Source organism: Gavialis gangeticus, unplaced genomic scaffold (assembly GCF_001723915.1).
Source record: "Gavialis gangeticus isolate Ggan-Ray unplaced genomic scaffold, GavGan_comp1, whole genome shotgun sequence".
Lineage (NCBI taxonomy): Eukaryota > Metazoa > Chordata > Crocodylia > Gavialidae > Gavialis > Gavialis gangeticus.
In genome coordinates this window covers 46,548,014-46,564,699 of record NW_017728995.1, presented here as the reverse complement: position 1 = coordinate 46,564,699, position 16,686 = coordinate 46,548,014, and the positions used below count along the sequence as shown (strand labels likewise).

The following is a 16,686-nucleotide window of genomic DNA, read 5'->3' as shown; positions in this document are numbered from 1 at the left end:
CCATCCCTACCTAGGCAGGGGGTTGGACTCTTGGATCATAGAGTCCAACCCTCTGCCTAGGCAGGAAATAGTGCTGGGGTCAGATGACCCCAGCCAGATGCCTATCCAGCCTTCTCTTAAAGACCCCTGAGGTAGGGGAGAGCACCACCTCTCTTGGAAGCCCATTCCAAATTCTGGCCACCCTTACCATGAAGAAGTCCTTCCTGATGTTCAGCCTAAATCTGCTCTCTGTCAGTTTGTGACCACTGTTCCTTGTTATGCCAAGAGGTGTCCTGGTGAACAGAGCATCTCCAGTTCATTGCTGCACTCCCCTAATGAGTTTGTAGGCAGCCACAAGATCACCTCTCAGCCTTCTCTTGCAGAGGCTGAAGAGATCCAGGTCCCTTAGTCTCTCCTCATAGGGCTTGGCCTGTAAACCCTTAACCATATGAGTGGCCCTCCTCTGGACCCTCTCAGGGTTATCCACATCCTTTTTAAAGTACGGCATCCAAAACTGGATGCAGTACTTTAACTGTGGTCTGACCAATGCTGCATAGAGGGGAAGTATCACTTCCTTGGTCCTATTTGTCATGCATCTGCTAATGCATGATAAAGTGCGGTTAGCTTTGCTGATGATTTCGGCACACTGACAACTCATGTTCATCTTGGAGTTCACTATGAGATCCCTTTCCACTTCTGTGCTGTTGAGAGGGTCATTCCCCAGCCAGTAGGTGTGCTGGATATTTTTACACCCTAGGTGCAGCACTCTCCATTTGTCTTTGTTGAACTGCATCCTGTTGTGTTCTGTCCACTTTTCTAACCTGTTCAAGTCCACCTGCAATCGGTTCTTACCTTCCGGTGTGTTTACTTCACCCCACAATTTAGTATCATCTGCAAAGTTGGACAGAGTACACTTCACACCCACATCCAAGTCACTGATGAAGACATTGAAGAGTACAGGTCCAAGCCCTGTGGGACCCCACTGCCCACGTCCTTCCAGGTTGATACCGACCCGTCCACCACTACTCTCTGGGTACGACCCCCAAGCCAATTTGCCACCCACCGGACTGTATAATCATCCAAGTCACAACCTCTTAATTTATGAGAATGAGATGAGATACCATATCGAAGGCCTTCCTAAAATCCAAGTAAATGACATCCACCTCTACTCCTGTGTCTAAGCGTTTTGCGACCTGGTCATAAAAAGAAACCAGATTAGTCAGGCATGATCTACCTCCTATAAATCCATGCTGGTTGTCCCGCTGCATTATTTTTCCCATTAGACTCACACAAATATGATCCTTAATAATTTTTTCAAAGACTTTGCCAAGGATATATGTGAGACTAACCAGCCTATAATTACTCAGATCCACCTTCCTCCCCTTCTAGAAAACAGGGACCACAGTGGGATTTTTCCAGTCCTCCGGGACCTGACCTGAGCACCACGAGTGCTCAAACAGCCGTGCCAGTGGTTCTGCTATGACACCAGCCAGTTCCTTCAGTATCCTCAGATGCAGCTTATCCAGGCATACTGACTTGAACACATCCAGTCCATCCAAGCTGCACCAAGCCAGTGTCAACAGTTGGTGGGCTGGTGTCCCTCTGATGCCCATCTAAGACCCCAGTAGGGGACTTGTCTTGACCCCAGTAGGGGACTCTTGTTCAGGAACACTGAGGCAAAAATCTCATTGAAGAGCTCAGCCTTGTCCCCCCGTCTGTCACTAATTGCTCCTGTTTGTTCAGCAGGGGTCCTATGCTGCCCTGCACCTTCCTTTTACTACCTACTTACCTAAAAAAAGACTTGTTGTCTTTCTGTTGCCAGCCTCAGCGCTGTACTTGCTTTGGCTTTTCCAACTGCCTCCCAGCAAGTGCGAGCCAAGTAGGTATATTCCTCCTGGAAGCTTCCCCCTGCTTCCACTGCCTATACACCTCTTTTTGTGCCCTTAGGCTTCCCTGGATTTCTCTGTTTAGCCAAGGAAGTCTTTTGGCTCCTTTCCTGCTTTCCCTCACAATGGGATCGTCTCCCCCTGTGCCCAAAGGACTGCTTCCTTGAGGAACGACCACCCTTCCTGGACTCCCATCTCGCCAATACTCCTATCCTGCAGCACGTCATTGACTACACTCCTGAGCACACTGAAGATAGCCTTCCTAAATTCAAGCACTTCCGCCCTACTAGTTATCTTCCCCACCCTACACTATATGGTGAATTTGACGGATTGATGGTTACTGTCCCTAAGGTGACCACAAATCTGCACCTCCCCTACCAGGTCATCCCCCATATCCAACACCAAGCCCAGTAAGGCATTCCCCCTAGTGTGACTGTATACCTCTTGCATTAGGTGAAGGTCCTGCATGCAGGTTAAGAACCTACATGAACAGTTGGATTTGGCTGACTGCTCCTCCCAGCAGATGTCTGGGTAGTTTAGGTCCCCCATGACAAACACATTCCTAGACTGTATAGCCTCTGAGAACTATTCCTTTCATATATAATGTAACATTTACACCTCAGGTCCCTCTCTGGACAACAGTATCACATGAGAAACCAAGGAGGCATTACTTCCTAAGCCAATGATTACTGGGATTTTTATGGAAGTAATGCTATAATTTTGTTCGGGACAGTGTTTTGGTTACTAATAGGAATAAAAAAGACTAAAATATTGAGATTAATTTTGTACCAGAAAAAAAGTGAATGATGTACAGAGTAACACATACATCAGTAAACACAAAAAACCCAAATTCAGTATACACAGTAAAAATCTCAGTGACCTCTTCAGGTAGAGCATGCTGTTAAATTAACAAACACCTCTTAGAAGGCAATTTCTGTTGTATTTGACCTTGTGGCTAACAAATGAGAAGATGGAAGGATAATATTGAGCAAGATCTAAGAGCCCTTACTATGAATTACCAAAAATAAGAAAAATATGCCCCAGATAGAGGCATGTAGTCTGACAGAAGCTGAAGAACCTGGAGGGTCTACATACCAAGAGAAGAACAGTAGCATATTTTACCACATATAACATGAAACCTTCCCCCAAAGTCTGTTGGTGGAATTAGGAGTGTGCATTACATGCAAGGAAATATCGTAAAAACAGGTTCTGCTAATGGTGCTCGAAGGGAAACTGATGCACTGGGCATCCCATGGGTCCTGAAATGTAGTGATAGGGGAGCAGCAGAGCATTAATTGCCATGGCTGTGGAAGCTGCAGCAGTTAACACTGCCACTGCTCCCCTGCTACCAAATATCCAAACTCATGGGTAGCCCTCCAGTTGGATGACATGGTCCTGCGCACCAGATTAAGACAATGTGCAGGGCTGGTCCACAATTAAACCTGGCACACAGGGACAGACCCAGTGCACAGTGGACCCAGCATGTGGAGTTGGTCCACAGGCCCCATCTGGAGTGTAGGGCTGGCAGCAGCAGGCTCAGGAGCAATTTTGGCTCCCTACCTGCTGCTGCTCAGTTACTAGAAGAAAGAATTATTTTTCTTCATGCTGCCTTTCAAAAACAAGGTGTTTGTTGCATGTGGGGGTGCAAGTCTGTAACAGCTGAAGCAATTTCAGTCTGCAGTAAATAGCTACTTTGTGTCAAACCTGCCTTAACACAAATAAGCTCTGCTACTTAAGAAGTTCAGGCTTGGACTCCTATAAAATGTTTTTTCACCATGCATATCAGATAAAGAAGGTACTTCAGATCTCACGGCATTTATGATATAACATGTCTGAAGTAGGAACAATTTAAATCAATTTTAAATGTCCTTTTCTGAAGAAGAGATGTACACAGTGCACAAAACAATTCAGTGTGATAGCATAAAACGCAGCACAGAAACAGTAACAGCATCTCACAGTTTTCAATCTATCCCTGCAAGAAGGGCAAGTGGACGTAGCAGTAGCTTGTTCACAGTTGAACTTATCCATCACTGAGCCACTGTACTTCAAAAGAGGATTCAAACAGAGTCCAGGTACTGGAGAAGTCAGTGTGTTTGTGTATGTCAGAGAGAAAGGTTTACTTTAACATGTTTGATGAACCAATTAAGACGTTTAATTGAAAAAAAAACTTATAGCCTCTAACCTGAAGTAAGTGATCAGTAGAAGAGAGATATTTGAGGAAATTGAGCAGCATGGAAAGTATTGCAAGTAGGGACTGACTGAATCTGCAATAGAAGTGGGCCGCAGGATGGATCATCGTCCCCCCCTTCACCCCCCGCTGCTGATTGGTGGAGGGGCCCCACTGCTCACTCCTGATTGGTGGGGAGGCAAAAACCACAGTTTTAAATATGGCACTGTTTTTGCTTCCCAGGTGGTCAGCAGAAAGTATCAAGGCTGCTGGGGCTCCTCAGCCAATCAGTGGAAGGAGGCAAAAACAGTGCCATATTTAAAACTATGGTTTTTGCCTCCCCACCAATCAGGAGTGAGTGGCAAGGCCCCTTTGTCATTCAGTAGCGGGGAACCTGCACAATTAAAATCACCGCCACACAGCCCACTTCCACCACAAATCCAGTAGGTCCCTAATTATAAGGGACGGAGTCAGCTAGTTAAAAACCTCAAGCTTTACCGGAAAACAGGGAAATATTCCCAGTATTAACATTTAAGTATGTGGCCTCTTTTAAATACAAAGTCTACATTTTAAAATGTAGGTAAAGACCAAATCTAGTTCAGTTTACTGAAATGACCAACCCTATGTTTATATCTGAATTAATTAAAATCTAGAAAAAATAACTGGATTTTACAAAGCAGCTTTTATGTTTGGCAAGATCTTAGAAATAAGTTTCCACATAAAGCAATTTGAGTTAAAAGACAAGGATTATTTATGAGAATACATTGGAAGTAAGACAATAGGGAATATAGAAGTTTGAAATTTCAGATGTATATATAAACAGCACTGAATGTGATGAAATATAATGCTGTATTTACTTAACAAAAATATATATTCTGGAAAGCACTTTTACGTGTCTTTACTAAGGTCAGTGCTATTACTTCAATTAATTATTCTTCTCTTATGCTGTTTCCCATTTTTTTTGGTCTGGTTGTGTCATCTTCCCATATATTAAGTTAGCACTGCTTCATGAATCCGCAATTGTTGTGTATTGCATGAATGCTGTTAAGCATACTTTTTCCCTGTTCATTCATCAACAGGGCCTGCCTTGCCAGAGGTAAATCTATTGATGTCACACAAGTAAAGGTTTTCAGGGTCAGGCTTGACTCAGTCAATATTCATAGATGCTTCCCATTGGTTGGGTCACATCTGCGTCTGCTCCTGAAGCTCTCTCTCACTCATTTTCATCAGACTGCACCAGTGCCGTTACAAGTAACACATGCAATACTGTAATGCATCCTACCAAGCACGTCTGTCACAGGATAGTTTTTAATTTAAATGTCCAAAGTTACCTTTTGAGCCCTTTGGACCAGGTGGCCCAATTATACCAGGGCTGCCTGGGTCCCCCAAGATGCCTTTGTTTCCCTTTGGGCCAGGAATTCCCAAGCCTGGTAGTCCTGGGGGCCCTCTCACACCAGGATGTCCTGGGGCTCCGGGAAATCCTTTATCACCTGGCAGTGCTGGTCTGTAATCACCCTGTTGGAAATGAAAATATGTAAGAATAACTCATTGTTTTCTGTCATCTATAAGTACAAAATGTCAGCAATATTTAATGTCACTCTTATGCCATCAAATGACAGAATGGTAAACCTGCTCATTCAGTGACTTTTCATCATGACATATGAATTTGTCATTGGACCAGTTTCTGCTCTTGAAGTGAGATATTACCCTTACCCATGCTTGGTGTTCAAAGCCTGGGTGACATACCAAGTCACTGAAGCAGGCTGGAAATAACAGACAGTAGATTCTGATTTCTGATGCTCATTTACAATGAAGCTGTTGATAAATATTTTAAAACACATGATCTGATCAAAGCTAAGTATATCTCCACCAGATATACAACTTGAAGGCAACTCCTTTAAGCATTACGTAACCTGTGCTCTCTAAGTAAGGTGGTATTAATAGGAACAACTGGTGGGTAGATACACAGAAGCTATGACATAGTGGCTCAAGGTACCACGCAGAAAGGTATTGCTTACATAATAAAAATAATGGTCCTTTTCTGATCTACTGGTCTGATGCTTTTTCTTTTAAGATGGTAATAAAAGGAAAGTTAGGTTCTCGTGTCTGAGGCTTCCCTACCAGTTAAACAAGTTTAAATTAAAATGAGGAGCAAAAGTGAAATGATGACCAGAAGCTACTGTAAGTCACTGTTAGGTATTTCTGCAGGATTGGATAAATAAACTGGGCCTCAGAGGAATCCCAACGTGTTTAAATGTGTAAAAAAATAGACATGATTGAAAGAATACAGATAAAACAGTTTAAAACGGTGATATTTATTTTATTTTGGAGAATTTTGTAAAGTATTGAATTGTTTTGTGTCAAGATTGTGAGCACTACATGAAAGGAGAAACTGCTCATTTGTAATTGAGTTGGTAGTATGGAAAGTGGGAAGCTAGTGCCTTCACCTTGTTGGGGAACTGTTTTTCTGGAATACATTTTCCTATCATTTATAAAAGAAATTGATGAAGGTACTTAAAGCAATGTGACACAGAAGGTCTTCGCAGAGAAGGAGGAGGTCAAGAAAGATTTTACTATATAGAAGGCTGTGTGAAAGGTGCAGAGATGGGTATAGGAAAAGAACACTGAGGGCCTGAGGGGATGTAATGAGTTCAGGAAATAAAACTAACAGAAGACAAAGGCAGAGCATCAATATACATTGAAACTAAGCTTAAAGAATTTGAATGAGGAGTGAGTGCAATGATTTTAGGAGGGTCTGGCTATGGTCACAATATAAGTGAAGTACATGAGTTTTTTGTAGCAGAGGTGTTGATAAGCAGCTGCTTAATCATGTCAAATGGCCACAAAGAGAAGGTTGAAAAGATCTTCAGATTGTATCAAGGATAGATTACTGCTGATGGGGGAGAAGCCAAATTAATAAAGGACAGAGTTAATAGAGAGATCTTGAAGGCAATGGGAGTAGGAGAGGGTACACAGAATCTTTGATTTTCCAGGTCCAGAACCAGTATATTCAAAAATTATACAAGAGTACCCAAGTTTAAACAGCAGTATTATTTTAGGGACATCAGATTATTTTGCTATTGGCCAGTAATCAACATTTTGCTAAAGATTAACAGTAAACTATAAAATCAATTTACTTGTAACATTTACATACGTAGATGTGACTGGGAAGATTGATGAGAAGACCACCTGTGCCCCTTTCCTCCTAAGCCTGGCCCCCAGAGCCCCGTAGTTACTCATGATATGGTTCAGACTACTCCTGGCCACATTATTTGTACCCACATGGATAAGGACCATGGGATAGTATGGGGATAGTATTATCTTTTTTCATTGGCGACGTGTAGGAGGTGCACATGGGTGCACGTGCACCCCTTGAAATTGGCGGTGCACTCCCTGTGATTTCCTGCCGCTGCCATTGCTGGCAGTACTTGTGGGCAGTCACCACTCACTACGCCGCCCCCACCACTGACACTGCCATGGCTGCCTGTGGGAGCTCCCCTCTCGCTGCTGCCACCGCCACCACCTGAGGGCGGTCACCATACCCGCCCAGCCCCAGGAAACTCGTGACATTTGTGTTGTAAATAATTCTAATAATCTTAGGTGGTATTGATTTTTCTCTGTTGACAGTTGATCTGTTTATAAGGTAAAATATTAAAAACATTAATACAAATGAGGAACTTTAATTATTGCTAAGAAAGTTAAACATACCGGAAGTCCTTTTTCTCCAGGCATTCCCCGTTCTCCATCTCTGCCAGCACTACCATTTTGGCCTGGAAATCCTGGAATCCCAGGAAAGCCCTTTTCTCCTTTTTTTCCTTAGTATAATAAACAAGTTATGTGTGCCATATACCCCAGCCTGTCGTCTCCTACTTTCTGCTCAGGTGAAAGATAAATTATTATTAAATTTTATACAAAAGAGCCAAGTCTTTATAAGAATTTCCTTCAGCTCATAACTGGAATTTCTTTAATTCAGGATTTAAGTCTTTTTTTCCCCACTCATCATTTGGAACAACTGATTTTTAATGATATTCCCTTTAGCTATTCTCACAACTATTTTATATTTGTTTTCCATAAACATTTTTGAAAGTATAGTTTTTTGCACAACATTAATTTCATAGAAATATTCAAGGCAAAAAGTTCACCTCACCATATGAAATCTTTTGTAAATAAAAACCAGTGAATAAGTTGCTGTGTTCCAAAATCCAAATCACCACATAGGTGCATCTACATATGCATATTAATGTGCAGCAATAAACTTTGGGTGCACATTGTGCCAGAGTTCATTGATCCCAAGTGCTATGTAAATGCACCAGGGACCACAGCACATTGAGCTGTGTCAGAGCAGCCCCAGCTGGCAAGAGGTCCAGGGGATCAGCTTGCCAGCTGGGACTGACCCAGATCAATGTGCTACAGTGGGGCTGGCTGGAGCATGAGGGTACTTCAGTGCAGGGCTAGCTGGCAGGCAGCTCCCACACTGAAGCATCCTTGTGCCCCAGGCAGTCAGGTTAGGATCTGCATTGCTGTGCGCAGAAAAACTCCTCGGCAGGATAGTACTTGTATTTGAAGAGTTCATTCGTTTCCTGCAGCCTAACAGGGCCACATGTGTAGACACCGAAACATTTACTGCAAAGCTAATTGTGCAACTGCAGTAAACATCTCATGTAGACGTGCCCAGTGCAGCTCAAACAGAAGCTTACTAAGAGCTGAATCAACTGTTTTGCTAAGGCAGTATATTTGTTTCCACTGAATCTCTATGCAAAGATTGCAATGTTAGCAATTACATTTATTCTTAATTTGTTACATGATTCTATTACTTTCCCAATCTTTTCTAAATTATACACAGGCCTATGGACAGCTTGTGAACTGTTTCTATGCAAAAATGTGAAATGTAAAATTCAAGTTGTGGAATGTGTCATGTTTTTTCTGTTCCTTGATCAGTTAGGTGTGATCCTTACAAACAGGAGCAGGATTTCTGAGGACACTCAGATTTAGAGTTTCTCTCTGGGATGAAGTCACTGGTTTAGGGAGAGGTAGCCTACAATAAGCAGGCTCAAGGAACTCCAGAAAACAATTCCAAATTAATGATTTTTCTTCACACTCAAGTAAGTTGCATTTTGCTTGCTCCTAGCTGTGTTCTCTGTAAGATGCTAAATAATATTTACATGCACATAAATAATCATTTGATCACCTACAAATGAAAAGAAGCTCAAAGTACAGACACCTGTTTTGAGTATGGAGGGAAGTGCAGATAGCAGAATAGCAAAATATTTACAGAAGTCACTAAGTATGTGCTCTGTGTACACACCTGCAATGCCAATGGGAGTTGCAGCACCTCTGTAAATAGTCATCTTCATAAAGAGCCAGGGTAGTTTTACCACCATGAGTACTCCCATGTTATCACTAAGTGGGTGCATCTACACATGCATTAATGCGCTTTCCTAAACAAATGTGTATTAGCCTGTCCTAATGCGCAGTAGCGAAAGCGCATGCTTTTTTAAGTGCTGCTTAATGCACAGTAGCCTATTTTAATGTGCACTAGAATATTTGCACATATTTTACACAACACTTTAATGTGCAGTAAAATAGGCTACGGTGCATTAAAATGCAGGTGTAGACACGCCCAATGTGTGTTAAGTGAAACAAACTGGGCACAAGGAAGGAGCAGATTTACCTTTGATTCTGATTCTAGCTGGGTCACCCTTTTCTCCTTTCTCCCCATGCATTCCAGGGGTACCATGGAGTCCCTTATTGAAAAAGAAAATGTACTAAATAATTTAACTCACATAATGAACAGATGTTAGGTTTATTCCCCATACTGTTTCCCAATACAGAGTTTGTAAAAACACAAAACAAAACAAAAACCAATATAACAACCACCACCAAAAAAGGCGGCACTAACAAAATATATATATAGGGGGCCTTATTCTTCATGCCTGATCCCATTCTTCGGGATCAGCAATGCATTCTTCACATAACACTACTGAAATACATGCAGAAACAATTATATAAAAATCACTGTAATGCAGAGAGGAACTGGGCCACATGACCTTTATTCAAGTAAGAGTAACAATATTTAAGCAAGTTGTAGGGTTCACATGGTCTTCCCATTATAGGCCCCCATCCTCCAATGCTAACAGTGATCTTTCATTTTAGATTTCAATGGCTGTTGGATTAAGCTCACACTATGTGAAAGCACAGTGGTGCACAAGGAAAAACTTCTGGGTCTACTGAAGCTTACTTTCTGGGTTAAGCCTATGTTCAAAGGAATGACGTCAATTTAAAATCTCACATGTATCCAAAAATTCTGCCCATTTTTTTAATAAGTGGAATCAGTCTTCTCTGACCAAAAGAAATTAAAGGAGTCAAGGTATTTTTTTTTTGCTATGTGAAACAGCACTTTTGTCCCAGTCAGTATAATTTGTTTCACATATTATAAATCAGGTAGGGCCTGAAACATGAAAGACAGGAATATATTTTCTTGTGTAGGAGGCTTCAGCTCCACAGATTTGCAGGATTGAATCATTAATTAATCAGTTTCCCCTGTTGCCATGTAGCTCTTTCAAATGATAGGGAAGAGAAAAATATTTTGTAAACAAGAATATGTGACTGTAAACATTAAAATACTGGCAGCTTTCAGAGAAAGATAATGTGCCTGAAACTACCATTGACTTATTTTTTTAAACTTTCCAGATACTGGATTAGCACTGCACTTCCCTTAATAGTTCAAAATAAATGAGACATTTATGAAATAAATAAAAGACCAGAAAAGGAACAGAAACTTAAATGAAAATGGGTTTGAACACCTCACCCATTTATCAATATGATATTTTTGACCAATTGATTTTTTTGCCCCTGTATTTGTCCTCTTAATGTAAATAATCCAAGAATAAAGGATAATAAAAATATAAATTTTACTAAGAACACTATTCATTCTTTTGAGGAAAAACAAAATTAACAAATTTTCTTCTTGGTGTGGCTTGAACACTAAAAAATATCCACCAACAACTTTTCTTAAATGTATGTAGATGGAACTAAGATTAAATTAACTATGATAAACATTTAGGAAAGGAAAAGGCAACCTGTTTGACCTGAAAGAAATTAAAGATTACACTAAAAATTAACAACTTCACAATTACTCTAACAATCAAAGTAGTATAGGTGACAATCTTTGTTGTGCTGTCACAGGTAGCTAGACGGACTTTGGGATCATGTTTGTTTTTGTGTTTTTGAAGTGCAAGCAAATAAAAGGTTGGGCTATGGACCCTGTGTCTTTTATCAGTAGCCTGCCTGCAAGGTTACCTGTAACCTGGGTAATAGTGAAGAGGGTTCTTTTAAGTCCTACATTCACAGTCCTATTTACTTTTAGATTCCTATGCAGACACATGAAAAGGTCAATTTGGGAGTTCTAGTAATTTTCCCAGTATGGAAATGTTGTGCTTACTGGCATAGCTTTGTTCCATTAGAGCTTTATTGCCAGTATCCATTTAATTAAAAAAAATAGTAAATTTTATTTAAGGGCTGAATCCTGGTAAAGCAAACTTTTTCTGTATAGTGATGATAAACAAGGGGTTGTCAATTAATATGGTGCTGTTAAGTGATATACCTAAAAGAGTAGTGCTACCTTCTAGTGCTTATAAGGAACAGTAGAGTCTATATTATGTTATATTTCCTTATCAGGCAAATAAGTGCTGCATTAAAATTTTCAAATAATTTTTTAGACAAAAATAAAGGAAATGTTTTGATATGATTAAAATTAAAGGAAACATTGCCAACTTCACAACTGTTCAACCAATCAACAGCAAGAGTTAGTTCCAAAATTAAATTATTGCTAAGAAAGCCATTATAATACATAGTAATGCTAAGGGAACTCTGGGAAAGGACGTCCTATTATCCTGTACAAATGAACTTGGATGTTATTATGAAAGTATGGAGCAGTGGTACAACTGAGTCTCAGGGGCAGCCATGATGCTACCTGGTGGTCTTGTGAATCGTGCCAGACTCTGGCTCTCCGGGTACCCTTCCTCTTTGCTCTCATCTGCCATGTCTTGTTGGTTATATTTTATTTAGGAAAAAGAGAGGCTTCCCCAGGATCCCAGAGTGAGCCCTTGTGTTCCTCAAGTCTACCAGTTCCTGGCAAACCCCACCTGCCCCTGTTCTGCCCTTAAGTGCTAATTCTGGCCTTTCTGGCTCATTCTTGCCTTCCAGTACTCACCTTAATGGCTATTCATGGCCTCTAACCTCCTCTACAGCCGTACCCATGCCTTGCAGGTGTTACCAATTATTCACCCATCAGGATTTAGCCCCAATCTCTGCTCTAATCTGTTCAGTCCTGTTATGTCTTCAGTTTCTCCCACTCTTGTCTACCACACAGTTTCTACCACTTATATCTTCAGTTTCTACCACTCTTGGGCTCAGGTCTCTACGCCATCATCAATCTCTGCCCCTCTAGGGCTCCAAGCCCCTGGCCCCATCTCTCTGTCTCTCTAGCTGGGTCCCTGACAGTAGTTCTCACCTTCCTGGGCACAGCAGCTTGCTCCCTGCCTCTGGCCAACTCAAGCCTCATGCCTCCCTGGCACCCTGGGACTCTAAACCTCCCCATCAGTCCCTATCCAGTTCATTAGTAATAATTACAACCTGGTTTTACTCACAGGCCCAGCTCGCTAATATTGTAGCCTGAACATGGTGGGGGCCTCTATTTTCATGCACAGATTGTGGCACCCCCACTATGCCCCCTGATTGGCTGAGGGGGCAGATTTAGGGCTGGGTATAATTGCAAGAGCAGAGGTCTTGCTTCCAAGGTCTCGGGTCACCAATGAAAAGCTCACAAACCTCCCCACTCTAGAAGAGGCAGTAGCAGCTGTCTACCCTGCATTGTTTCTGACAGACAGACAGACAGACAGACAGACAGACAGGCAGGGAGGGACAAGGGATAGCAGGAGGGAGAAATCTTAGGGATGAGTAGGGGAAGGGTTATTTGTTCCTCTAGCAAAAGTGACAGGGGAAGGAGAGAGCTTGGGGTGGGGCTGTTTGCTCCTCCAGGCAGAAAAACTAGGGTGCAGAGGGTTGGGTGCACTTGGGGGCTGCCTTGACAGACAGTCCTGGCACCAGCTAGGGAAGGGGCTGTTTGTTCCTCCGTGTGTACGTTCTCTCTGCTTCCCACCCTCAACCCCTGGTGCCCCTCTAAGCATGCTGGCAATGCAACCAAAACATTCCTCATCCTGGAGGTTACCTCCTTGTAAGCCTTCAGTCCTTTACTTTAGTCCTCAGTGCTGCCCCCTCAGTCAGTAAATCAAGCCATAGCCATCTCAGCCCCAAGTACCTTCCCTAGCAGCCTGCAGAGCCAGACTATCTACCCTGGCTCAAGCCCTAGGTTTGTATGTCTCCCAGGCACTGCCTCTTTCTGGTCAGGAAACTTCCCTGGGCTGGCCACAGGTATTCTTTATTTAGGCTTGCCGGCTTAACTCCATGGCAGCTTACTGGTGTTGCCTAGCTGCTGCACCTGTGCCCTGGTTCCCTTGCAGGGCTCTACTCAGCTGTATCATTGCAGAGCTGTTAGCTCAGCAATAAATCCTTACAGCTTACAAACTCCTAGGGACCTACTGTTTGAAGCTCCTAGCAAGCACCTTTCCCTATCTGAGGCTCTCCATACAGTTGTTTCCCTCTCTAAGAAACAGGGGCAAGCCGTCAACTGATTCAAATTTATTTCTCCCCCTGATTATGTTATGTAATGTTTCTTGCCTTTTCAAAGGGAGTCTTTTCCCATAATCTAAAACCACAGCCTTCTGTGAAAAAAAACCGTACATGTCTAAAACATTTCTTAGTAAAATATTAGTTTCTTGAAACTAGAAATACAAGAGAAAATAAGGTACCAAGCAAAACCAGGCCTCCCCAAAACTTTCCACTAAGTTGATATTAAGCTTGCCTTTCTCCTCTGGTCTGTCGCCCTGCAAGGGACAGGATCCTCTTCCATGCAAAATCAATTTAAAGTCCCCACAGAAGCATGATCCTGCAAGCTACAGCCTCTTAGCCTTAACCTCAGATATGTTCAGCTGACTCTACCCCATGCAGTGCAAGAATACATGTGTCTGGCTACTCTGCCCCCTCCTCCTGAATTAATGCTTCCTACCTAGACAGTTGAGCTGCTTGACATTGTTATATTGAAACATGTAGGAGACACTCACCGGGAGTCCTGTTGATCCCCGTGTACCAGGCAAGCCTGAATCACCCTTCTCTCCACCCCTTCCAGGATATCCCATTTCTCCTTTCTGTCCCCGACCACCAGGTGCTCCTGGTACTCCAGGTGGTCCAGCAGGACCAGGACCACATGAGCAGCGACCTTCACTCCCTGTATGAATGTAAAAAAATGACGTTGAACTGCTTGTGAAATATAAAGAGCATTGAGAGATTTTCTGTAGGTAACTAGCAGGTAAGTGACTACACTGCCATTATATCCCACCTCTCCCTTTAGAAAAGAAAATCATGTCTCTCTTCATATCCAAGCCATGTTATTTTTGCCCTATGTGGGACAAGTACTCTATTGGTGCATGGTCACTGACATTAGTAGCACTGCACTGACTCCAAATTTGAGTCATTATTTTGATGGAATCATTAAAGTCTGTGAAGTTACCATGTGTGTTTATTGCCAGGTTTAGGCATTTAATGATGAGCTATTTGAATGAAGCACAGCTACAGTTCCCACAAAGAACTATTGCTGTTGATGTGTACTTGCCTTTTTCTCCTTTTTCACCATTTCGACCTGGAAATCCCATTTGGCCTTTTGCTCCCAATTGTCCAGGGGGCCCATTGCTAGTACAAACTCTACCTTAAGGGGGAAAAAAACATGTTGAACATTCCTATAGTTCAGGGGATGCCTTCTCTCTCTTTTGCTCCCTCTTCTTCTCCCTTTCCCTTTCTTTCTGTTTCTCTCTCTTTCTTTTTTCTCCACCCACACCCCCATGATCTTATAAAGTGCTTTGCAAGCCGCTGCTTACAGCAGGGGCGGGCAATTATTTCAACTGGAGGGCTGCCTAACAAGTTTTGGTGAGCTGTCAAGGTCTACAAGGGTAGCTCCACCCCTTGACAGGTGCCTCGCCCCTTGGTTGTCATCTTGGAACCAGAAGTCCTGCCCCCTAGCCCCTGACCTTTGCCACTGGAAGTCCCTCCCCTTGCCCCCAGAAGTACTCCTTTTGGGAAGGGGGTTTGCCATCTTGGAACTGAGAAAAAAAACAAATTATATACTAAAAATCAAACACTGACAATAACATCTTTTAATTTAATTAAAAAATATTTTGTCCTGATTTGTGTGTTTGCATCATATATATAGAGGTGATTGAATAACAGCTCGAAATGAGGTCTTACTCTTGTATATTGCAGACAGGAGGGGGGTTGAGACAAGGTATGGGTGGCTGGGTATGGGGTTTGTGTGAGGCTGTGGGTGTGTGTGTATGTGGGATGTGGGGGAAAATGTGGGGGGAGGGGTGTGGATATGGATGGGTAGGTATGGTGGGGGGGGTGTAACAGGGAACCCTAGCCCTGTTACCAAGAAACAGGGCAGTCCCTTTAAATCCAGAACCTTCTGGGCACAGCTGGCCAGATGAGTAAGGGTTAAGGATTGAGCCCTGCTAGCTGGTCAGGTGACAGGAAGGGGAAGGCCAGAACCATATGAACTGCAAGTGGAGAAGGCTAGAGAGGCACGCTCCTGACGACTATAGTACAGCTGCAGCAGCCTCCTTGGAAAGAATATGCCATGCTGTGAGACAGAAGCACAATCACACAAAGTAAGTGGGTACTTTGCCTCTCTTATTTCTTTATTATTATTTTCATTATATGGCCATAGGAGCCTATGGTTTACATTTGATGTTAAAAAAGCTGGTGGCTTGTGGCTGAAGCTGTAGGGGTGGAGGAGGCCTCATTAGTGCTAAGGGGCTCTGTGATAAAGTGCTCAAGAAGCCCTGCTGCACTAGGGGTGCTGCACTAGGGCTACAAGCCCAAAATTGCTTGGAAAGGAGATAAGAGCCTTGAAGCCAGTTTCTAGCGGGTGGACTTAGGTGAAAAGCCCTAACTACAGAAAGAGAGGCAAAGCCAAATGCGGCTGAGGCCCCAAAAGTCTGGCGTCACAGGGGCACACAGTGTAGAAGGACCAGTAGGCCTCGTGTTGCAGACAGCATGGAATGGAGGGCCTTGAGCCCAAGTGAGTTAGAGAGCTAGAGCCTCAGAGTCAAGCCCCAGTTAGTGGGTTTTGACTCACAGGCCTAGCTAGAGAGATAGGGGGTAAGTCCACAGCGGCTGAGACCCCAACATAAAGAGAAATTTATAAAACCATATGTGAAGCATGGGGCATGTTAAAGGGGAGGTAAGGGTATGCATTTTTGCCCTTATGGCAACACCTCATTATCCTATGGGTGGTGAGCCTGGAGCCTGTCTGGGAACCTACGGGTCAGCCTCTCTTTCTTCAGAACCAAGTAACATCAAATTGTGGCAGGCAAATAAAGTGGGGGGAAGCTGATCCCCAGAGAAGAAAAATCCAGCAAGACTTGATGGAGGCATACTTACCGGCATACTTTTTAAAAAAAAAAAAAAAAAAAAAAAAAAGCCCTAATCACCAGCTGTATCAGCAGAAATCAGGGCCTTTGAGGGCTCATGGCAGAGCCCCCC

At 42.9% G+C, this 16,686-nt stretch overlaps 1 protein-coding gene across 1 annotated transcript in view; it reads right to left on the bottom strand.

The window, feature by feature from the left end:
* Positions 1–16,686, bottom strand: part of COL4A4 (collagen type IV alpha 4 chain) — a 183,852-nt gene that overhangs the window by 92,042 nt on the left and 75,124 nt on the right. Inside the window, exons 21-25 of the mRNA XM_019503074.1 lie at positions 14,762–14,854; positions 14,214–14,377; positions 9,704–9,776; positions 7,741–7,847; positions 5,364–5,547 (exon numbers count right to left, since the gene is read on the bottom strand). Coding sequence (XP_019358619.1) covers positions 5,364–5,547; positions 7,741–7,847; positions 9,704–9,776; positions 14,214–14,377; positions 14,762–14,854 — 621 coding nt within the window. The remainder of the gene's footprint in view (positions 1–5,363; positions 5,548–7,740; positions 7,848–9,703; positions 9,777–14,213; positions 14,378–14,761; positions 14,855–16,686) is intronic.